This window comes from Saccopteryx leptura, chromosome 10 (assembly GCF_036850995.1).
Source record: "Saccopteryx leptura isolate mSacLep1 chromosome 10, mSacLep1_pri_phased_curated, whole genome shotgun sequence".
NCBI classification, from domain to species: Eukaryota; Metazoa; Chordata; class Mammalia; order Chiroptera; family Emballonuridae; genus Saccopteryx; species Saccopteryx leptura.
In genome coordinates this window covers 79,948,412-79,965,553 of record NC_089512.1, presented here as the reverse complement: position 1 = coordinate 79,965,553, position 17,142 = coordinate 79,948,412, and the positions used below count along the sequence as shown (strand labels likewise).

General features: G+C 40.6%; 1 protein-coding gene across 1 annotated transcript in view; it reads right to left on the bottom strand.

Moving 5' to 3' along the window:
• The window catches only part of FHIT (fragile histidine triad diadenosine triphosphatase), a 1,908,162-nt gene that overhangs the window by 31,250 nt on the left and 1,859,770 nt on the right, over positions 1-17,142 (bottom strand). The window contains exon 8 of the mRNA XM_066350737.1: positions 15,725-15,781. Coding sequence (XP_066206834.1) covers positions 15,725-15,781 — 57 coding nt within the window. The remainder of the gene's footprint in view (positions 1-15,724; positions 15,782-17,142) is intronic.

Genomic DNA, 17,142 nt, shown 5'->3' with positions numbered 1-17,142 from the left:
CTTCTCCACCCCTCCCCTTCTCACTTCTCTGTCTCCTCCTCCAGCAGCCATGGCTGGATTGGAGCGAGTTGGCTCCAGGCACTGAGTATGACTCCATGGTCCCTGCCTTAGGCACTAAGAAGAGTTTAGTTGCTGAGCTACGGAGCAGCGGCCCAGATAGGCAGAGCATGACTTGGTCAGGGGCTTGCTGGGTGATTCCGAGTTGGAGTGCATGAGGGAGTCTGTCTCTGCCTCCACTCCTCTCATTAAATTAAAAAAATAATAAAAATAGAGGCTTCTCCCAGGTAAAGTTTACTGTACTAGAGTGAAAGCATGTGGCCAAGATCAATGCAGTCAAAATTACCCTGGGGCTGACAGATTTGCCAATAAACATATGAGACACTCAGTTAATTTTCCTTTTTTAAGTTAGAGGAGGGGAGATAGAGAGACAGACTCCTGCTCATGCCCTAACCAGGATCCACCCGGTAACCCCCATCTGGGCTGATGCTCAAATCAACCCAGCCGTCCTCAGTGCCTGGGGCCAGTGCTGGAACCAGTCAAGCCACTGGCTATGAGAGGGGAAGAGGAAAAGGAGGGGGAGAGAAGCAGAGGTCACTTCTCTATGTGCCCTGACTGGGAATTGAACCCAAGACATCCATACACAGGGCTGATGCTCTATCCACTGGGCCAGCTGGACAGGGCCAAATTTCTTTTTTAAGTATAGATCATGCAGTATTGAGGACATACTTATACTCAGAACTGTTCATTGTTTATATGAACTTCAAATTTAACTGGGTTTCCTGTATGTTACCTGGCAACTCAATCTAGCAACTCCATAGAAAGGTACCACAGAAAGTGCTTGGCTTCCATTTGGGTTGTTGCTGATATTATGACATGAAATTCAGAGTTAATCACCGGCACTGTTTAAATTCCATAGTTTATCAGTTCTAAGATGTACTGTTTTTCACATTTTAACATCTCTGAAATCAAAGCATATCCTAAAATCAATGGTGTGTCATAATTTAATTGGCGGTGTTTTTCTTTCTTATTAGTACATAAAATAACAGTGCTTCTGCCAGGTGTAGGTGATTCAGTGCCCTGTATAGTTCCCCATCTCCCCTCCCTGCAGTTAAGTCACAGCATTACATTGTGAAAATGCTCAGCGCGGCGGCTAATGTGATACATATTCCTTTCCTACTCTCTGCGCAACAACAACAGCTGAAACTAGGTTCACGTGCACAGTGACAAAGTCTGCAAAAACCTGAACCAAGATTTTATTTATATTCAACAGAGTGAACAAAGTCTGTGATGGCTCCTCAAAGTGAATTCTATTTCAATACAGCTTTGAAAAGAGATTTAAAATACACACACACACATACACACACACAGTCATCCCACTTTATCTGTCTAAGATGATTTTCAGGGAAGGTAGTGCTCACAGGATTTCTGACTACAATACTGATATGTGTGATTGTGACATTGTGCTCCTGCCTTCTGTACATGGTGTGTTATCGTGGGGTATGTGGGTTAATAATTAATTCCCCAAGGTAATGCACAAAGTGCCTTGGCTATTGACACTTTTATAGCTCTGAAATACCGTATGAGGAATGATTCACAATGATTCGAATGTTTTTCAGAATTTGGAACTAATCTGTCGTAAAATGCTGACTTATGTTCCAAGGGGGAAACAATTTAAAGCCACCTCTTCAAGAAGCAAGTGGCTGCATATAAACTTGGGTGTTATAAAATACATTAATATCCTTCATTATTACTAGTTTTATAAAACAATATAAAGAGCAGAGAGCTTAAACCATTTCTTAGAGGTTGATTGCTCTGTTCAGATAGGTGTTTATATAAAGTATAGAAAGGGATATAATTTTAATGAATGAAGAAGTAAATCCTTAACTTTTTAGAGCCAATCTCTGTTACTACCTCCAATTTAGTCAACAAACATTTGATGAGCACATGAAATATCCCAAGTACTGTTCTAGATCTTATGAAAGCTATAAATATAAATAAGCCAAAATCTTTGTCTCTGGGCTCTTACCACCCAAAAGGGAAGACAGATTCATACATATATATTTCGATACAGGTCAGTCTGGTATAAGTATTGGACTAGAACTTCTGTCATGGTGTTCTCAGAATCTCTCAGAGAGAGAGAATAGTTCTTGCTGGGTGAGGGGTCTAGACTTGGCTTCACAAAACCAGAATTCAACCTGGGATTGTGAGGACGGGTCCTCCTGGGTGGTGGGAACGGCTCCAGGAAGCTTGTGATGTGGGTGTCCCCATCCTGCTGCTTCTGCTCGCGGCAGCTTCACCAACTGCCGGTGCCACGCCCCTTCTGAATCCTGACACAGCATTCCAGCCACACCTGACCACCGTTAATGCCATCAAGAGAGCTGAAATTTTACTGTCATTGTGAGAAGTCTTAACAGTCTAGTATTTCAAGATGAAACACACATCCTGTTCACCAGAAGATGGCCTCCAGTTCTACAATGAAAAGCTGCAAACAGTTTTGAATCCTATTGAGGAAGTTGTTCCCTTTTCAATCATCTTTAGGTTCTTCTGATTAATCAAAAAGGAGGCTTCAGCATGTCCTTCATGTGGTACCAACATGACCTCTCACACGAGGGTGTGCCATCCAGACTCCAGCTAGAATATAAGGAGGGTTCTGTTTAGGCCATATTGATTTTTAGGGTTATCTCCCATTTATGATGTCATCGTAAATTTACTTCAGTTAAAAATAAGAGTCATTTTGAAACAATATTAAGTAAAACAATGTGGGAACTATGGCATTAGACATGGCCTTCACCTTGGGAGATGGTCTGGAGGTCGAAGTGCCACCAAGTGAGGGGAGGGCCAGCCTTCCAAACGGGAGCGCTGGTTTCTGTGGGCCGAACTAGAGGGAGCATCAGAATTTGTCTTTTTGGCAGATCTTGGACATCAAAATAATTTCATATGTCAAGAGCTCTAAAGCAAATAGCATAGTGGTCTGCAGGGACAGCAGAACTTTAGGTAGGGGGTGTGCAGAGGGGCCTCACTGAAGAGGTGGCATTTAAGCAGAGGGGTGAACAATGGTTAGAAAGCAAAGAGCTGGGAGAAAGGGGTGCTGCAGGCAGAGGGAACAGCACGTCTAGATCATCTGGGACAAAGGAAGCTTGGTGGCAAATGGCTAGAAGAGCCAGGAAAGATCACTTGTAGCCTGTGTAGGTGGTTAAAACATTTGGGGTTTATTTTTGGTGCAAAGAAGATTTTTTGTGCAAAGAGTTAGAAGCCAGGAAGCAAAAGGATTAGAAGATTTTTCCTAAAAGGTGACCTGGCTGGAGAATGAACGGGAGGGAGCCAGCAGCAGGCAGACTGGCATGGCCCAGAAGGGGCAGCAGGGATGGGGGCCTGGCTGCCCCGTGACCCAGCGTGTTGGTAAGTTAGCGGCAGTGTGCGCAGCTCATGCAGGGGCGCAGTCCCTGCCCAGAGACAGACCTTCGCCTCTGGTTGCTTCCTTTCCGGCACTCTGTGGAGCACACGGGGGTCCTGGCTCCCCGCTCAAGGCTGCTCCACACTGATGGAAAATCACTTCCTTCCTGCGAGCACGTGTCTCTCTTCAGTCACACACTTCTCTCAAAGTCCTCACAACCCCAAGTAGCCTTCTTGGACCATTTAATTGGTAGTGAGCTACAGTTTAGATGTTGTCTCATTTTCTCTCTCACACACACACATACACATATGTATGTGCGAGTCAGCATCCTGTGAACATGTGTGTTCTCCCTAAACACCACCCACTTTTTCTCTAAGTGCTGGTTATTGAGCAGATAGTCACCCATTCTGGGCTTTCTCGGCATCCTAGTCAATCACCTCACACTCTCACTTGATTAAAAAGAAAGCAAAGATATCATGCTGCCAGCCTCTGGCCACCACATTTGCTTCCTTAGAACCCTGAGGTTATTCAACTATTTCTTTGTACAAAAATATGTTCATTGCCTTCCTTTTACTCTCTGGGTTAGGGATCTCGTGAGCTGGAACCCTAGACTGATTGCTAGAAGGGAGACCTTCAATCAAATAACCTTTGGTCCCTCTTCACAATAAAGTTTCCAGAGCTCAGTTCTGTGCCTTTTGTAGAGAGAAATTAGGTAATCAAAAGAGCATCCATCATTAGATTAGTTGCTAAAGCTCTGACTTAAGACTCACTTGCTTGAGTAAAAGCAAAAGTTTTTTTAGTGCTTCCAGTGGGGCCAAAATGCTGAAATAAGCTCTTCTATTAATTAATGACATCTTACTTTCAAGGAGTGTTGATGTTTAAGAATTTGTAACCCCCAAAAGTATTTACTAACTAGAAAATCACAGCACTGGAAAATAATTATGCCAAACCACTGTACTATAACAGAACCCAATTGCTTATCCAATTATACATTAAAGTATCACATTGTCAAGCCGGTTGCCAAAGCAGCACATGAGACTTTTCCAGCATCACAATTTGAACCAGATAGTCTTCTACTAACTGTACTGTGAGTGGCCTAGAGAGCACCCTCAACCCTATAAAACCTGTCCAGACCAAGACGGCCCCACAGGCCTGCCACCAGAAAATCATCTAATTTGCAGGTTTCCATTGGAACCTTGTTAGAAACAACTCAGAAAGGAGCAACCCTAGCTTCTGGTCCTGTGCAGAGTTAATTTCAATTAAAACATGGAATGAGTCACTTCCTGTCTAGGAGTGATCTGGGAGGCTAACCTGAAATCTGAGTAGTTAAAGCAAGGGCTTCCTGGCTGGTCATCTTGTAGGACTGTCTTACAAGACATGAAGATGGGTGAACGTTAAGTAATAAGACTTGGGAACTAGACTATGGGCGGGAGGGTCCTGAGCAGATAACATGGGAGTTACTACATTTGAGAATTATCTGCACGGAGTGAAGTACAAGTTTGACTTATTCCTAGGACACCCACAGCTGAATTTTTCTGCAGAGCTTACTCTAGTGGGTCCCATGTTTGTAAGGGATGAGACTGAGCCCGCCTAATAGTTGTGCTTAGCATTTCCGACGCAGAGCCCAACAGCAATGCTTTGACCATGGGAGAGCAATCAGTTGTATTCAGCTAGTAGTTCATTGCTCTTCAAATTATAATAAGCCCTCAACAATAGTTCACTGGGGGGGGGGCTGTCTAGCTCTCACGTTCATGGCAGAAATAACCAAATCACAGAAAAATCCCCCTTTTATTCTCACTTTTGGCTGTGTCTGACACTCAGGAGCAGAACTGCCAGAGGCGTCTGTCACAGGTGCCACTCAATTGCTCCTTCCCTCCTGACTGGCTTCATCCCCATTTTCCAGATGGAACATTCGAGTCTCTTAGGAACAATATGGTTGGGATTGGAAAGCAGCACAGAAAGAGAAGAAATGCACAGTTACAGATACAGATGTACCCCCACACTGGGCCCGGGGTTCGGCTGTGTGTCCCCTCTGGAAAGGCCATTACATCCTATGGCAGGTTTCAGTAAGCGATGGCTGGCCACCAACACCTGCCCCAGGCTCCATCATGTCTGAGCTATCCTGGTTTTTCAATAGGTAAGAAACTGGTGAAGCATCAAAGATGAGAGATTTCTAGCAGGTGCTTTCCTCAGGCCTCCTGGTTCTAAAAGCATGCTCACCAGGAAATGAGAGTCCTTCTAAAGGAAGGTCTGTGAGGCAGCAAGCTTTGGAGAAGGAAACATGTATTCAAAAGTGACTTTCCTGGCCAGTCATATTCTGCAAGCATTTTCCCATGTTTGGGATATTAGTGCTTGAGCAAGAGTATTGTCCTTTATCCCTAGAGTGATGTCAACCTTGGTTCTAAAAATGAAGAAAGGGAAAAGCAAGGGGCCGAATTCCAGTGTTGTTTGAATCTTCTAAACATTGTTTCATATACACTATGGCTTCTTTTTCCAAAGGCACCTTGGAGAACCTTTAGAAGCATGGTCCAGGCAATCGAGAAATTCCCAAGGACAGTGGAATGTCTGTGCTACAAGAAGTTAAGCCAACACAGAACACGTGCCCAAAATACACCTCCACAGATACAGCCTAAGACTCCTGGCAACACAGTGTTCCAGGATCAGTGACTGAGACCTCAGAATAAACCCATCTAGAGAAGCTGAACTAGGCTGGGGAGTCATAAAAGGCCCGTCCTTGAAGTGTCAGAGGGTTGGTTCTTTGCAGAACTCAGTGATCCAGCAAACAGCGCTATGTCTATCACATGCTGGCCCAGTGTATTACACTGTGCTGGGGACATAAGACAGGCTAGTTTTTGTGCCCCTCGGGAGGCTTCCTTTCTAGGTGAGAAGGCAGGCAATTAGCAAGTGGTCAATCTATTACTACCATGAGAGAGAATAATAGAGAGAACTGCATTAGACTGCTCTAAGGAGGTGACATTCAGCTGAGAGAGATCAGTGAGTGCAAACACCCAGAGTAAGGACAGAGGTAGCTGTGTGGTTCATAAGATGGCAGAGCCATGGTGGAAGCAGAGAGAGGAAGTTCCCAAAGAGAGGGAAAAGTCAAGCAGAGAAGAAGGCGACTCTCCCTCCCTCTGTCCTCGAGGCTGGGACAGAAGAGAGGTCGGGGAGGATGACGTCAGAGTAATGGCGCGGTAGGAAGCGATACTGATAAATCTCCCCCAAAACTCAACAAGATCTTCAACCAGAAACAGAAACACCTATCCTTGGAGCCTCCAGATGTTTCACAATACACCCAAAGGTATGGTTGAGCAAAAAATTGGCTAAATATATCATCAAACCCCGAAGGAAATAGGGAGTAAGAAATGTTCTGCCTTCCTCACTAACCTAAACGGGGCTGTTTTCACTGGGAACTGAGAGTATAGGAACTAAGGCGGGCAAAGGGGGTAAATAGATCCAGGCCGCGGAACAAACGGCTGAACCAGGCTGTGGCACGGAGATCCAAGCTGAGGAAAAACTGTGCCTGTGGCAACCCAGGCAATACAAACTAACACTTGCTCCAAACCCAGACAAAGAAAGACAAGTGGGGCAGCCATTTTCCCCGATCTCCTGGTTGGCGCGCACAGATAGTGGGCAAGAGATTCCTTGTAGAGCCCCGGGAGTGGGTGCCCGTGTTATCCCACAGAGAGGCAGAGTCAGAGGCCTTTGTGTGGGCCAAAAGTGGAATCTCCAGGCCGCCCCAGTGCCCTGAAAAAGCCGTGCATGGGGAGGGAGCGAGAGCCAATTCCAACGCTGGAACTTTTCCGTGCAGGCGGGTGTTTCATTCAGAGTGTGAGACTGCCAGACTGATATCCTGGTATGTGCACAGATAGTGAGCGAGAGTTTGCTCCAAGCACCCCGGGAGTGGGTGCCCGCCCATGTTACCGGACAGAGTGGCAGAGCCAAAGGTCTTTGAGTGGGTGGAAGCCCCGCCTGATTATGCTAGCAGCTCTAACTGACTGAGCCTTACCCAGAGCCCTGTGCTGAGTGGGAATAAAGTGGGGAGTTGCCAGCTCTTTGAGCCTCTTACTATCTAGGCCGAGGCAGCAGCAATCCCATAGTTGGATTATCAGGCTACAAATTGAGGAAGGAAAGACTAGGAGAGAGGCTCCAGGAACACGGACTCTCTCACTGGCGGAACCTATAAATGCTAATGAGCCTCAACTGCCAACGAGACTGATGGACAATACATGACATCACCATAGAGACTTATCAACTGCAAACCTCTATCTGAGCGTGCCAAAGGGTCAGAACCTGGGGTACAGAGTCACCGACCAGGAAGAGGAAGGAAAAGAAAAAGCAAGAAGATAACCTCTCAAAATCAAGAATAATCCGCAGACATTATAACCTATCCCATTTTATTATATTTGTTTGTTTGTTTCTCTTATCTTCATTCTTGATTTTTTTTTTTCCTCCTCCAATTTCGTCGTTTACCTCTCTGCCGGTCTTACTCTCTCCTCTCCTTGAACTACACTACATAAGTGTTACATCTCCCATTACCTTTTCTTTCCTCTTCCTTTCTCTCTATGAGGGTTGCACTCCAAAACTCTTAACTCTCTCTCTCTCTCTCCTCTTTTTTCTTTTTTCTCCTTTTAGTGGTTCCCCCTTTTTTTCTCTCTCTCTTTCTTTTCTCCCTCTATATTAGTTTCTTCCTTTCTCCTTTATGTCTCCTCTCATTCAAACCTCAATAATGAACAAATTATCTTATCTGGGATTCAAACTTATGTTTGTGGCATTTTGGAGGGTTTTTACTTCACCTTTTTAACTCACTACCAGTGCTCCCATCCCTAGCTCTCCATTTTATCTAGTTCTTGTACCACTAAATACAATAGTAATTTTTTTTAATTTGTCCCCCCATTTTCCTGTTTCCCTCTTATTCCTCTCATCATAACTCTTAGTCAACCAATACCTAAAAGCAAATCATTTTATTCTTGACCCAAATTTTTTCCTTATTTGCTTTTTGTGGGTCCATACCTCCCTTTTTTTTTCTTTTTTTTTTTTTGCCCCTTTATTACTTCACCCCAATTCAAGCCCTCATTACAGGCATTGTCTGTTCTATTTAGTACAAAATAATTCACAGTTCACCACAAGATTTTCTCAAGAAAGAGGGGAGAGGAGAGGAGAGGAAAAAAGGAGGGGGGAATAATTTCCTTTTTTTAATTTTTATTTTATTTTTCTTTATTTAATTATTAATTTTTTAAAAAAAACCAACTCTTTGATTTTTTATTTTTTTAACTTTTTATTCTTTATTAAATCTCATTAATAGTATCAACAAAACCACCCTCAGATGCCATTAAGGAAGAGAAAATTGAATATCATGGATACAAAAGAAAGAGAGGTAACACAGATAGATGATGAAAAATCGATGGAGAAAAAATTTAATATATTGGAAACCTTGGAGTTAAACGACAGAGAATTTAAAATAGAAATCCAAAAAATACTCAGAGATATACAAGAAAACACAGAAAGGCAATTTAGGGAGCTCAGAAAACAACTCAATGAACACAAAGAATATATTTCCACGGAAATTGAAACTATAAAAACAAATCAAACAGAGATGAAAAACTCAATCCACGAGCTGAAAAACGAGGTAACAAGCTGAACTAGTAGAACAGCCCAGATAAAAGGTAGGATTAGTGAAATAGAAGACAAGCAACTTGAGGCACAACAGATAGAAGAAGAAAGAGACTCAAAAAATTAAAAAAATGAGAAAGCCCTAAGGGAATTGTCTGACTCCATCAAAAAGAATAACAAGAATAATAGGTATATCCGAGGGAGAAGAGAAAGAAAATGGAATGGAGAACATATTCAAACAAATAATAGATGAGATCTTCCCAAGCTTGTGGAAAGATCTAAAGCCTCAAATTCAAGAAGCAAACAGAACTCTGAGTTTACTTAACCCCAACAAACCTACTACAAGGCACATCATAATGAAATTGGCACAAACCAACAGCAAAGAAAAAATTCTCAAGGCAGCCAGGGAAAAGAAGAATACAACATATAAAGAAAGGCCCATTAGATTATCATCTGATTTCTCAACAGAAACTCTACAAGCTAGAAGAGAGTGGATCCCAATATTTAAAGTCCTGAAAGAGAGGAACTTTCAGCCACGAATACTATACCCATCAAAGCTATCCTTCAAATATGAAGGAGAAATAAAAACATTCACAGATACAGAAAAGATGAGGGAATTTATCATCAGAAAACCCCCACTCCAGGAATTACTAAAGGGGGTTCTCTGATCAGATATAAAGAACAAAAAACAAAACAAAACAAAACAAAGCCACAAGTAAAAGCTCCAAGAAGAACACAATAAAACCAAATTTAAACTGTGACAACAACAAAAAAAAGGGGGGGGGGAGGATGGAGATTAACAGTAGTAAAGGACGATGGAGTGCAAAAGTACTCACAAAATAGTGCACTACAATGAACAGGGTAGGAACCCTTTTCATTACATAAAGGTAACTACCATTGAAAATACCACCAGAGAAGCACATGATTTAAAAAAGATAGCAACAGAGGAAAGATGTATGGAATACAACCAAATAAAAACAAAAGATAGAAAGACAAAAGAGAAGGATCAAACAAGAAACAAAACTAACAGAAAGCAATCTATAAAATAGCAATAGGGAACTCACAAGTGTCAATAATTAAACTAAATGTAAATGGATTAAACTCACCAATAACAAGGCACAGAGTAGCAGAATGGATTAAAAATGAAAATCCAACTGTATGCTGCCTACAAGAAACTCATCTAAGTAACAAGGATAAAAACAAATTCAAAGTGAAAGGCTGGAAAACAATACTACAAGAAAATATCATCCAAAAAAAAGCAGGCATAGCAATACTCATATCTGATAATGCTGACTACAAGACAGCAAAAGTGCTCAGAAACAAAAATGGCCATTTCATAATGGCTAAGGAGACACTGAATCAAGAAGACATAACAATTCTTAATATATATGCACCAAACCAAGAAACAGCAAAATATATTAGACTGCTACTTATTGACCTTAAAACAAAAACTGACAAAAATACAATCATACTTGGAGACCTCAATACAACGCTGACGGCTCTAGATCAGTCATCCAAACAGAGAATCAACAAAGATATAGTGGCCTTAAACAAAACACTAGAGCACCTGGATATGATAGACATCTACAGGACATTTCATCCCAAAGTGACTGAGTATACATTTTTCTCCAGTGTACATGGAACATTCTCAAGAATTGACCATATATTGGGCCACTAAAACAACATCAGCAAATTCAGAAAAATCGAAGTTGTACCAAGCATATTTTCTAATCATAAAGCCTTGAAACTAGAATTCAACTGCAAAAAAGAGAAAAAAAATCCCACAAAAATGTGGAAACTAAACAACATACTTTTAAAAAATGAGTATGTCAAAGAAGAAATAAGCACAGAGATCAAAAGATATATACAGACAAATGAAAATGACAATACAACATATCAGAATCTATGGGATGCAGCAAAAGCAGTGATAAGAGGGAAGTTCATATCACTTCAGGCATATATGAATAAACAAGAGAGAGCCCAAGTGAACCACTTTACTTCACACCTTAAGGAACTAGAAAAAGAAGAACAAAGACAACCCAAAACCAGCTGAAGAAAGGAGATAATAAGGAGATAATAAAAATCAGAGCAGAAATAAATGAAATAGAGAACAGAAAAACTATAGAAAAAATTAATATAAAAAGGAGCTGGTTCTTTGAAAAGATCAACAAAATTGAAAAACCCTTGGCAAGACTTACCAAGAAAAAAAGAGAAAGAACTCATATAAACAAAATCCAAAATAAAAGAGGAGAAATCACCACAGACACCGTAGATATACAAAGCATTATTGTAGAATACTATGAAAAACTTCTTGCCACTAAATTCAACAACCTAGAAGAAATGGATAAATTCCTAGAACAATACAACCTTCCTAGACTAAGTCAAGAAGAAGCAGAAAGCCTAAACAGACCTATTAGTAGAGAAGAAATAGAAAAAAACATTAAAAATCTCCCCAAAAATAAAAGTCCAGGCCCAGACGGCTATACCAGCAAATTTTATCAAACATTCAAAGAAGACTTGGTTCCTATTCTACTGAAAGTCTTCCAAAAAATTGAAGAAGCAATACTTCCAAACACATTTTATGAGGACAACATAACTCTCATACCAAAACCAGGCAAGGATGGCACACACACACACAAAAAAAACTATAGACCAATATCTCTAATAAATACAGATGCTAAAATACTAAACAAAATACTAGCAAATCGAATACAACAACATATTAAAAAAATAGTACATCATGATCAACTGGGATTCATCCCAGAATCTGAATGATGGTTCAACATACGTAAAACGGTTAAAGTAATACACCATATCAACAAAACAAACAACAAAAACCACATGATCTTATCAATAGATGCAGAAAAGGCTTTCGATAAAATACAACACAATTTTATGTTTAATACTCTCAACAAAATGGGTATAGAAGGAAAAAATCTCAACATGATAAAGGCCATATATGAGAAACCATCAGCTAACATCATATTAAATGGCACAAAACTGAAGGCTTTCCCCCTTAAATCAGGAACAAGACAGGGTTGTCCACTCTCTCCACTCTTATTTAATGTGGTACTAGAGGTTCTAGCAAGAGCAATCAGACAAGACAAAGAAATAAAAGGCATTCTTATTGGAAAAGAAGAAGTAAAGGTATCACTTTTTGCAGATGATATGATCCTATAGATCGAAAACCCCAAAGAATCCACAAAAAGACTACTAGAAACAATAAGCCAATACAGTAAGGTCGCAGGATACAAAATTAACATACAGAAGTCAATAGCCTTTCTATATGCCAACAATGAAACATTTGAGAATGAACTCAAAAGAATAATCCCCTTCACGATTGCAAAAAAATAAAATAAAATACTTAGGAATAAACATAACAAAGAATGTAAAGGGCTTATATAATGAAAACTATAAACCATTGTTAAGGGAAATCGAAAAAGATACAATGAGATGGAAGAATATTCCTTGTTCTTGATTAGGAAGAATAAATATAATCAAGATGGCCATATTACCCAAAGCAATATACAAATTTAATGCAATTCCCATAAAAATTCCAATGACATTTTTTAAAGAAATGGAGCAAAAAATCATCAGATTTATATGGAACTATAAAAAACCCCGAATAGCCAAAGCAATCCTAAAGAGAAAGAACGAAGCTGGGGGCATTACAATATCTGACTTCAAACTATATTATAGGGCCACGACAATCAAAGCAGCATGGTATTGGCAAAAACATAGACACTCAGAACAATGGAACAGAATAGAAATCCCAGAAATAAAACCACATATATATAGTCAAATAATTTTTGATAAAGGGGCCAACAACACATAATGGAGAAAAGAAAGCCTCTTCAATAAATGGTGCTGGGAAAACTGGAAAGCCACATGCAAAAGAATGAAACTGGACTACAGTTTGTCCCCCTGTACTAAAATTAACTCAAAATGGATCAAAGATCTAACCATAAGACCTGAAACAATAAAGTACATAGAAGAAGACATAGGTTCTAAACTCATGGACCTGGGTTATAAAGAGCATTTTATGAATTTGACTCCAAAGGCAAGAGAAGTGAAGGCAAAAATTAATGAATGGGACTACATCATACTAAGAAGTTTTTGCTCAGCAAGAGAAACTGATAACAAAATAAACAGACAGCCAACTAAATGGGAAATGATATTTTCAAACAACAGCTCAGATAAGGGCCTAATATCCAAAATATACAAAGAACTCATAAAACTCAACAACAAACAAACAAACAATCCAATAAAAAAATGGGAATAGGACATGAACAGACACTTCTCCCAGGAAGAAATACAAATGGCCAACAGATATATGAAAAGATGCTTATCTTCTTTAGTTATTAGAGAAATGCAAATCAAAACTGCAATGAGATACCACCTCACACCTGTTAGATTAGCTATTATTAACAAGACAGGTAATAGCAAATGTTGGAGAGGCTGTGGAGAAAAAGGAACCCTCCTACACTGTTGGTGGGAATGGAAAGTAGTATAACCATTATGGAAGAAAGTATGGTGATTCCCCAAAAAACTGAAAATAGAACTAGCTTATGACCCAGCAATCCCTCTACTGGGTATATACCTCCAAAACTCAGAAACATTGATACGTAAAGACACATGCAGCCCCATGTTCATTGCAACATTGTTCACAGTGGCCAAGACATGGAAACAACCAAAAAGCTCATCAATAGATGACTGGATAAAGAAGATGTGGCACATATACACTATGGAATACTACTCAGCCATAAGAAATGATGACATCAGATCATTTACAGCAAAATGGTGGGATCTTGATAACATTATACGAAGTGAAATAAGTAAATCAGAAAAAAACAGGAACTGCATTATTCCATACGTAGATGGGACATAAAAGTGAGACTAAGAGCCATTGATAAGAGTGTGGTGGTTATGGGGGGAGGGAGAGGGGGAGGGGGAGGGGGAGGGGGAGGGGCACAAAGGTGACAGAGGACAATCTGACTTTGGGTGATGGGTATGCAACATAATTGAACGACAAGATAACCTGGACATGTTATCTTTGAATATATGTATCCTGATTTATTGATGTCGCCCCAATAAAAAAATAAAATTATTTAAAAAAATAAAATTAAAAAAAAGGAGAGATCAGGGGACTCATTTTGTCACATCAACCTGTTAAGTGCTTCTTTTGTCGTGCTTAGAAGAGTGGTATCCAGGTGGAGAGGCCAGCCAGAGTTGCTGGGCCCCGCTTTGGCTCTGATCATGGGATTATGGTCACTTAGTTTCTAGACTCAGTCTTTGATGCAGATCTTTTTTTTTTTTTTAATTCATTTTAGAGAGGAGAGGGAGAGACAGAGGGAGAGAGAGAGGAGAGACAGAGAGAGAGAAGGGGGGGAGGAGCTGGAAGCATCAACTCCCATATGTGCCTTGACCAGGCAAGCCCACGGTTTCGAACCAGCGACCTCAGCATTTCCAGGTCGATGCTTTATCCACTGCACCACCACAGGTCAGGCCTGATGCAGATCTTTAAAGCTCTCCAGTCTAACCTGGCCGAGTGACTCAGTGGATCAAGTGTCAGCCCTGTGTGCCAAAGGTCGCAGGTTTGACCTCCAGTCAGGGCACAGACAGGGAGCAACCAATGAGTGCACAACTAAATGGAACTAAGTGAGATAATGAGTTGATGCTTCTCTCTCTCCCAAATCAATGGACAAATTGAAAAAAAAAAAAAAAGCTGTCCAGTTCAAGCATCCATGGGACGCCTGTGTCCCATGCTTCCAAGGGTCACTCATACCTTCCAGAGAGCACTCATGTCCTTGCTTGAAAGTCCCAAGGATAAGGATCTGACTATTCTCTGAGACCCTCTGACCCTTACCTAACAAGCTGTGCCAGGACACTGTTGTTCCTCACCCTGAGTCTGAATCTCCTTTCCCCTACTCTCCCCAGTGTTTAAGTCTTAGCTCCAGTGGTTAAAGTCACATAGCACAAGATCAAGTTGGTGCTACTCTTAAATTTGGCAATATGGTGGGTGTGAGAGGAGATGGACTCTCAGGATCACTCTGGTATTGCTGGTGAGAGCGTATATTGGAGCAACCTCTTTGGGAAACAATTTGGCATATCTCCTAAAGCTGACATTCACAAAACACTATGACCTAGTACTACTATTCCCAGCATATACCCAAGAGAAATTCTTGCCCACGTGCATGAGATTGTTTAAAGCAGGTCTTATTAAAATACAGAAAACCTGGGAATGACTAACATCCATCAGAGAGTATAAGAATAAACTACGGTATATCACACAATGGAATATTAATGATCAAAAGGATTGCTTGATTGAAGTAATTAACCCATATCCTTAATGGCATATAATTAAAGAATAAGAATTCCCAAAAGAAAATATGCAGCATGATGATTTTTTGTAAAGTTTTTAAAAATCCTTAAAACACACATTTCAGGAATGGGCAGAGATGTCTAAACCTGTATAAAAAGAAATGAATTGTGGTATTCAGGTGGTCGGATTCCACAGTGTGGGGAAGGCAGGCAAGGGCTGGTATGGGAGATGTAGGATATTATAAAATTGTGCCTTTTGTTTTGGGTGATGATTTTCAGACACTCATTAAACATTACTTAAATGACTATGTATAAGCAGGCCATAAACGAAAATAAAGAAGAATGACCATCTTTGGGCAACATGTAAGATTCAAGACAGGATGACTGCCATTGCCCTACCTGTGGAAATCCCACTTCCATTCTGAGAACTGCCATAGGGTCACAGCATGGTAGCATCTGCCATGTAAAAGCACTGAAGTTATTAATTAGATTCCAGATGCTGAAATTGATGCACCCCTTCACTGAGTCCCCCCCCACACACACCAGGATCTATTTCGGGTAGAACGTTTCACATCGGATGCCATCCTTAATTAAACTGCTCTGCCTTAAGTAAGACAGTCAACCAAATGCTCTCCTCTCCATAAATTTAGCTCTTATGTCCTATTTTTGAAGCAAAAGTCATACTTGCCTGGATTTTAATAAACATGTCTGCAGTAGTAATATAAATTTCCCGTGCTTTCTACGTTTTAAAATCTTTTCAGTCTTTTTATGTATAGGCTGATTCCTACACCAAGACTGTATCTTTAGGGCTTTGCAGCTTTATCTCCATTTCTGCTGCCCACCATTGGGGGACAATAAACAGTCTGCTGACTGACATTTAGGTAGGAAACAGACAAGAGGTTGAAAAAATAATCTATTAATTTCGACGCTATCTGCTCGTCTCTCCACTTTTTGATTTTGGAAATAATTGACTCCAGTTCATTGACATTAGACGAGAGCTACTAAGCCGATTTATCAGTCCAAGATCTGCGAGTGCTCCTAATTGGTTATTCAGCCTGTGTCAGTCAGATGCCAAAATTATTTTATAAATCAGACAAACTCATTTTTGGCATCCCAGAGGCAAATGACCCACTGAATGACAGTCCTTTCATTTCACATGGCGGTTTGGGCATTGGTTGGAGAGAGAACTTGTCTACTCATAAAATAAGTCAGATGTTGGACTTACACCATCAGCCAAATGGTAGCTAAATCATGAGAAACAAATACATACTGCTTTTTTGAAAATGGACCCTTGTCAGTTTAATAACAGGGACCCTTCTGCTCTAGGGAAGTGAAAACATCAAAGGAAGGGAGCCCAAGAATAATGACATCATAATTATATCATTGTTCTATTACTAATGTTATTAATGGATTTCTGCTGAGTGCTTGGGAACTTCCAGGAACCAAGTTCTGGTACGGAAATTATCTCTCTTAATCCTCCTAAGAGTGACATGGTGCTGTCATCTCCATTTTTTCTCAAGAAGGTGAGACTCAGAGATGGGATATTATAGCTCATGGGTGGTGGGACTCCAAGGCCCACTCACTCAACCTTCATTCTCTGTCTCATGGACAGTTCTGAATAGGCAATAGAGACTAAGCTGAAGTATCTAAATCAAAGCACTTCTGCCTATAGAATCCCAGTGCATCAACTTTGAGCTAGCTTTCTACAGAGAAGGAAACAAAGGCCCAGGAAGATCAAGTGAATTGCTTGAATCTTCTGCAGTCTTAGACTGAAAGCATCCACATGTTTCTCTACTAAAAAGGACCCTCAATTAAAA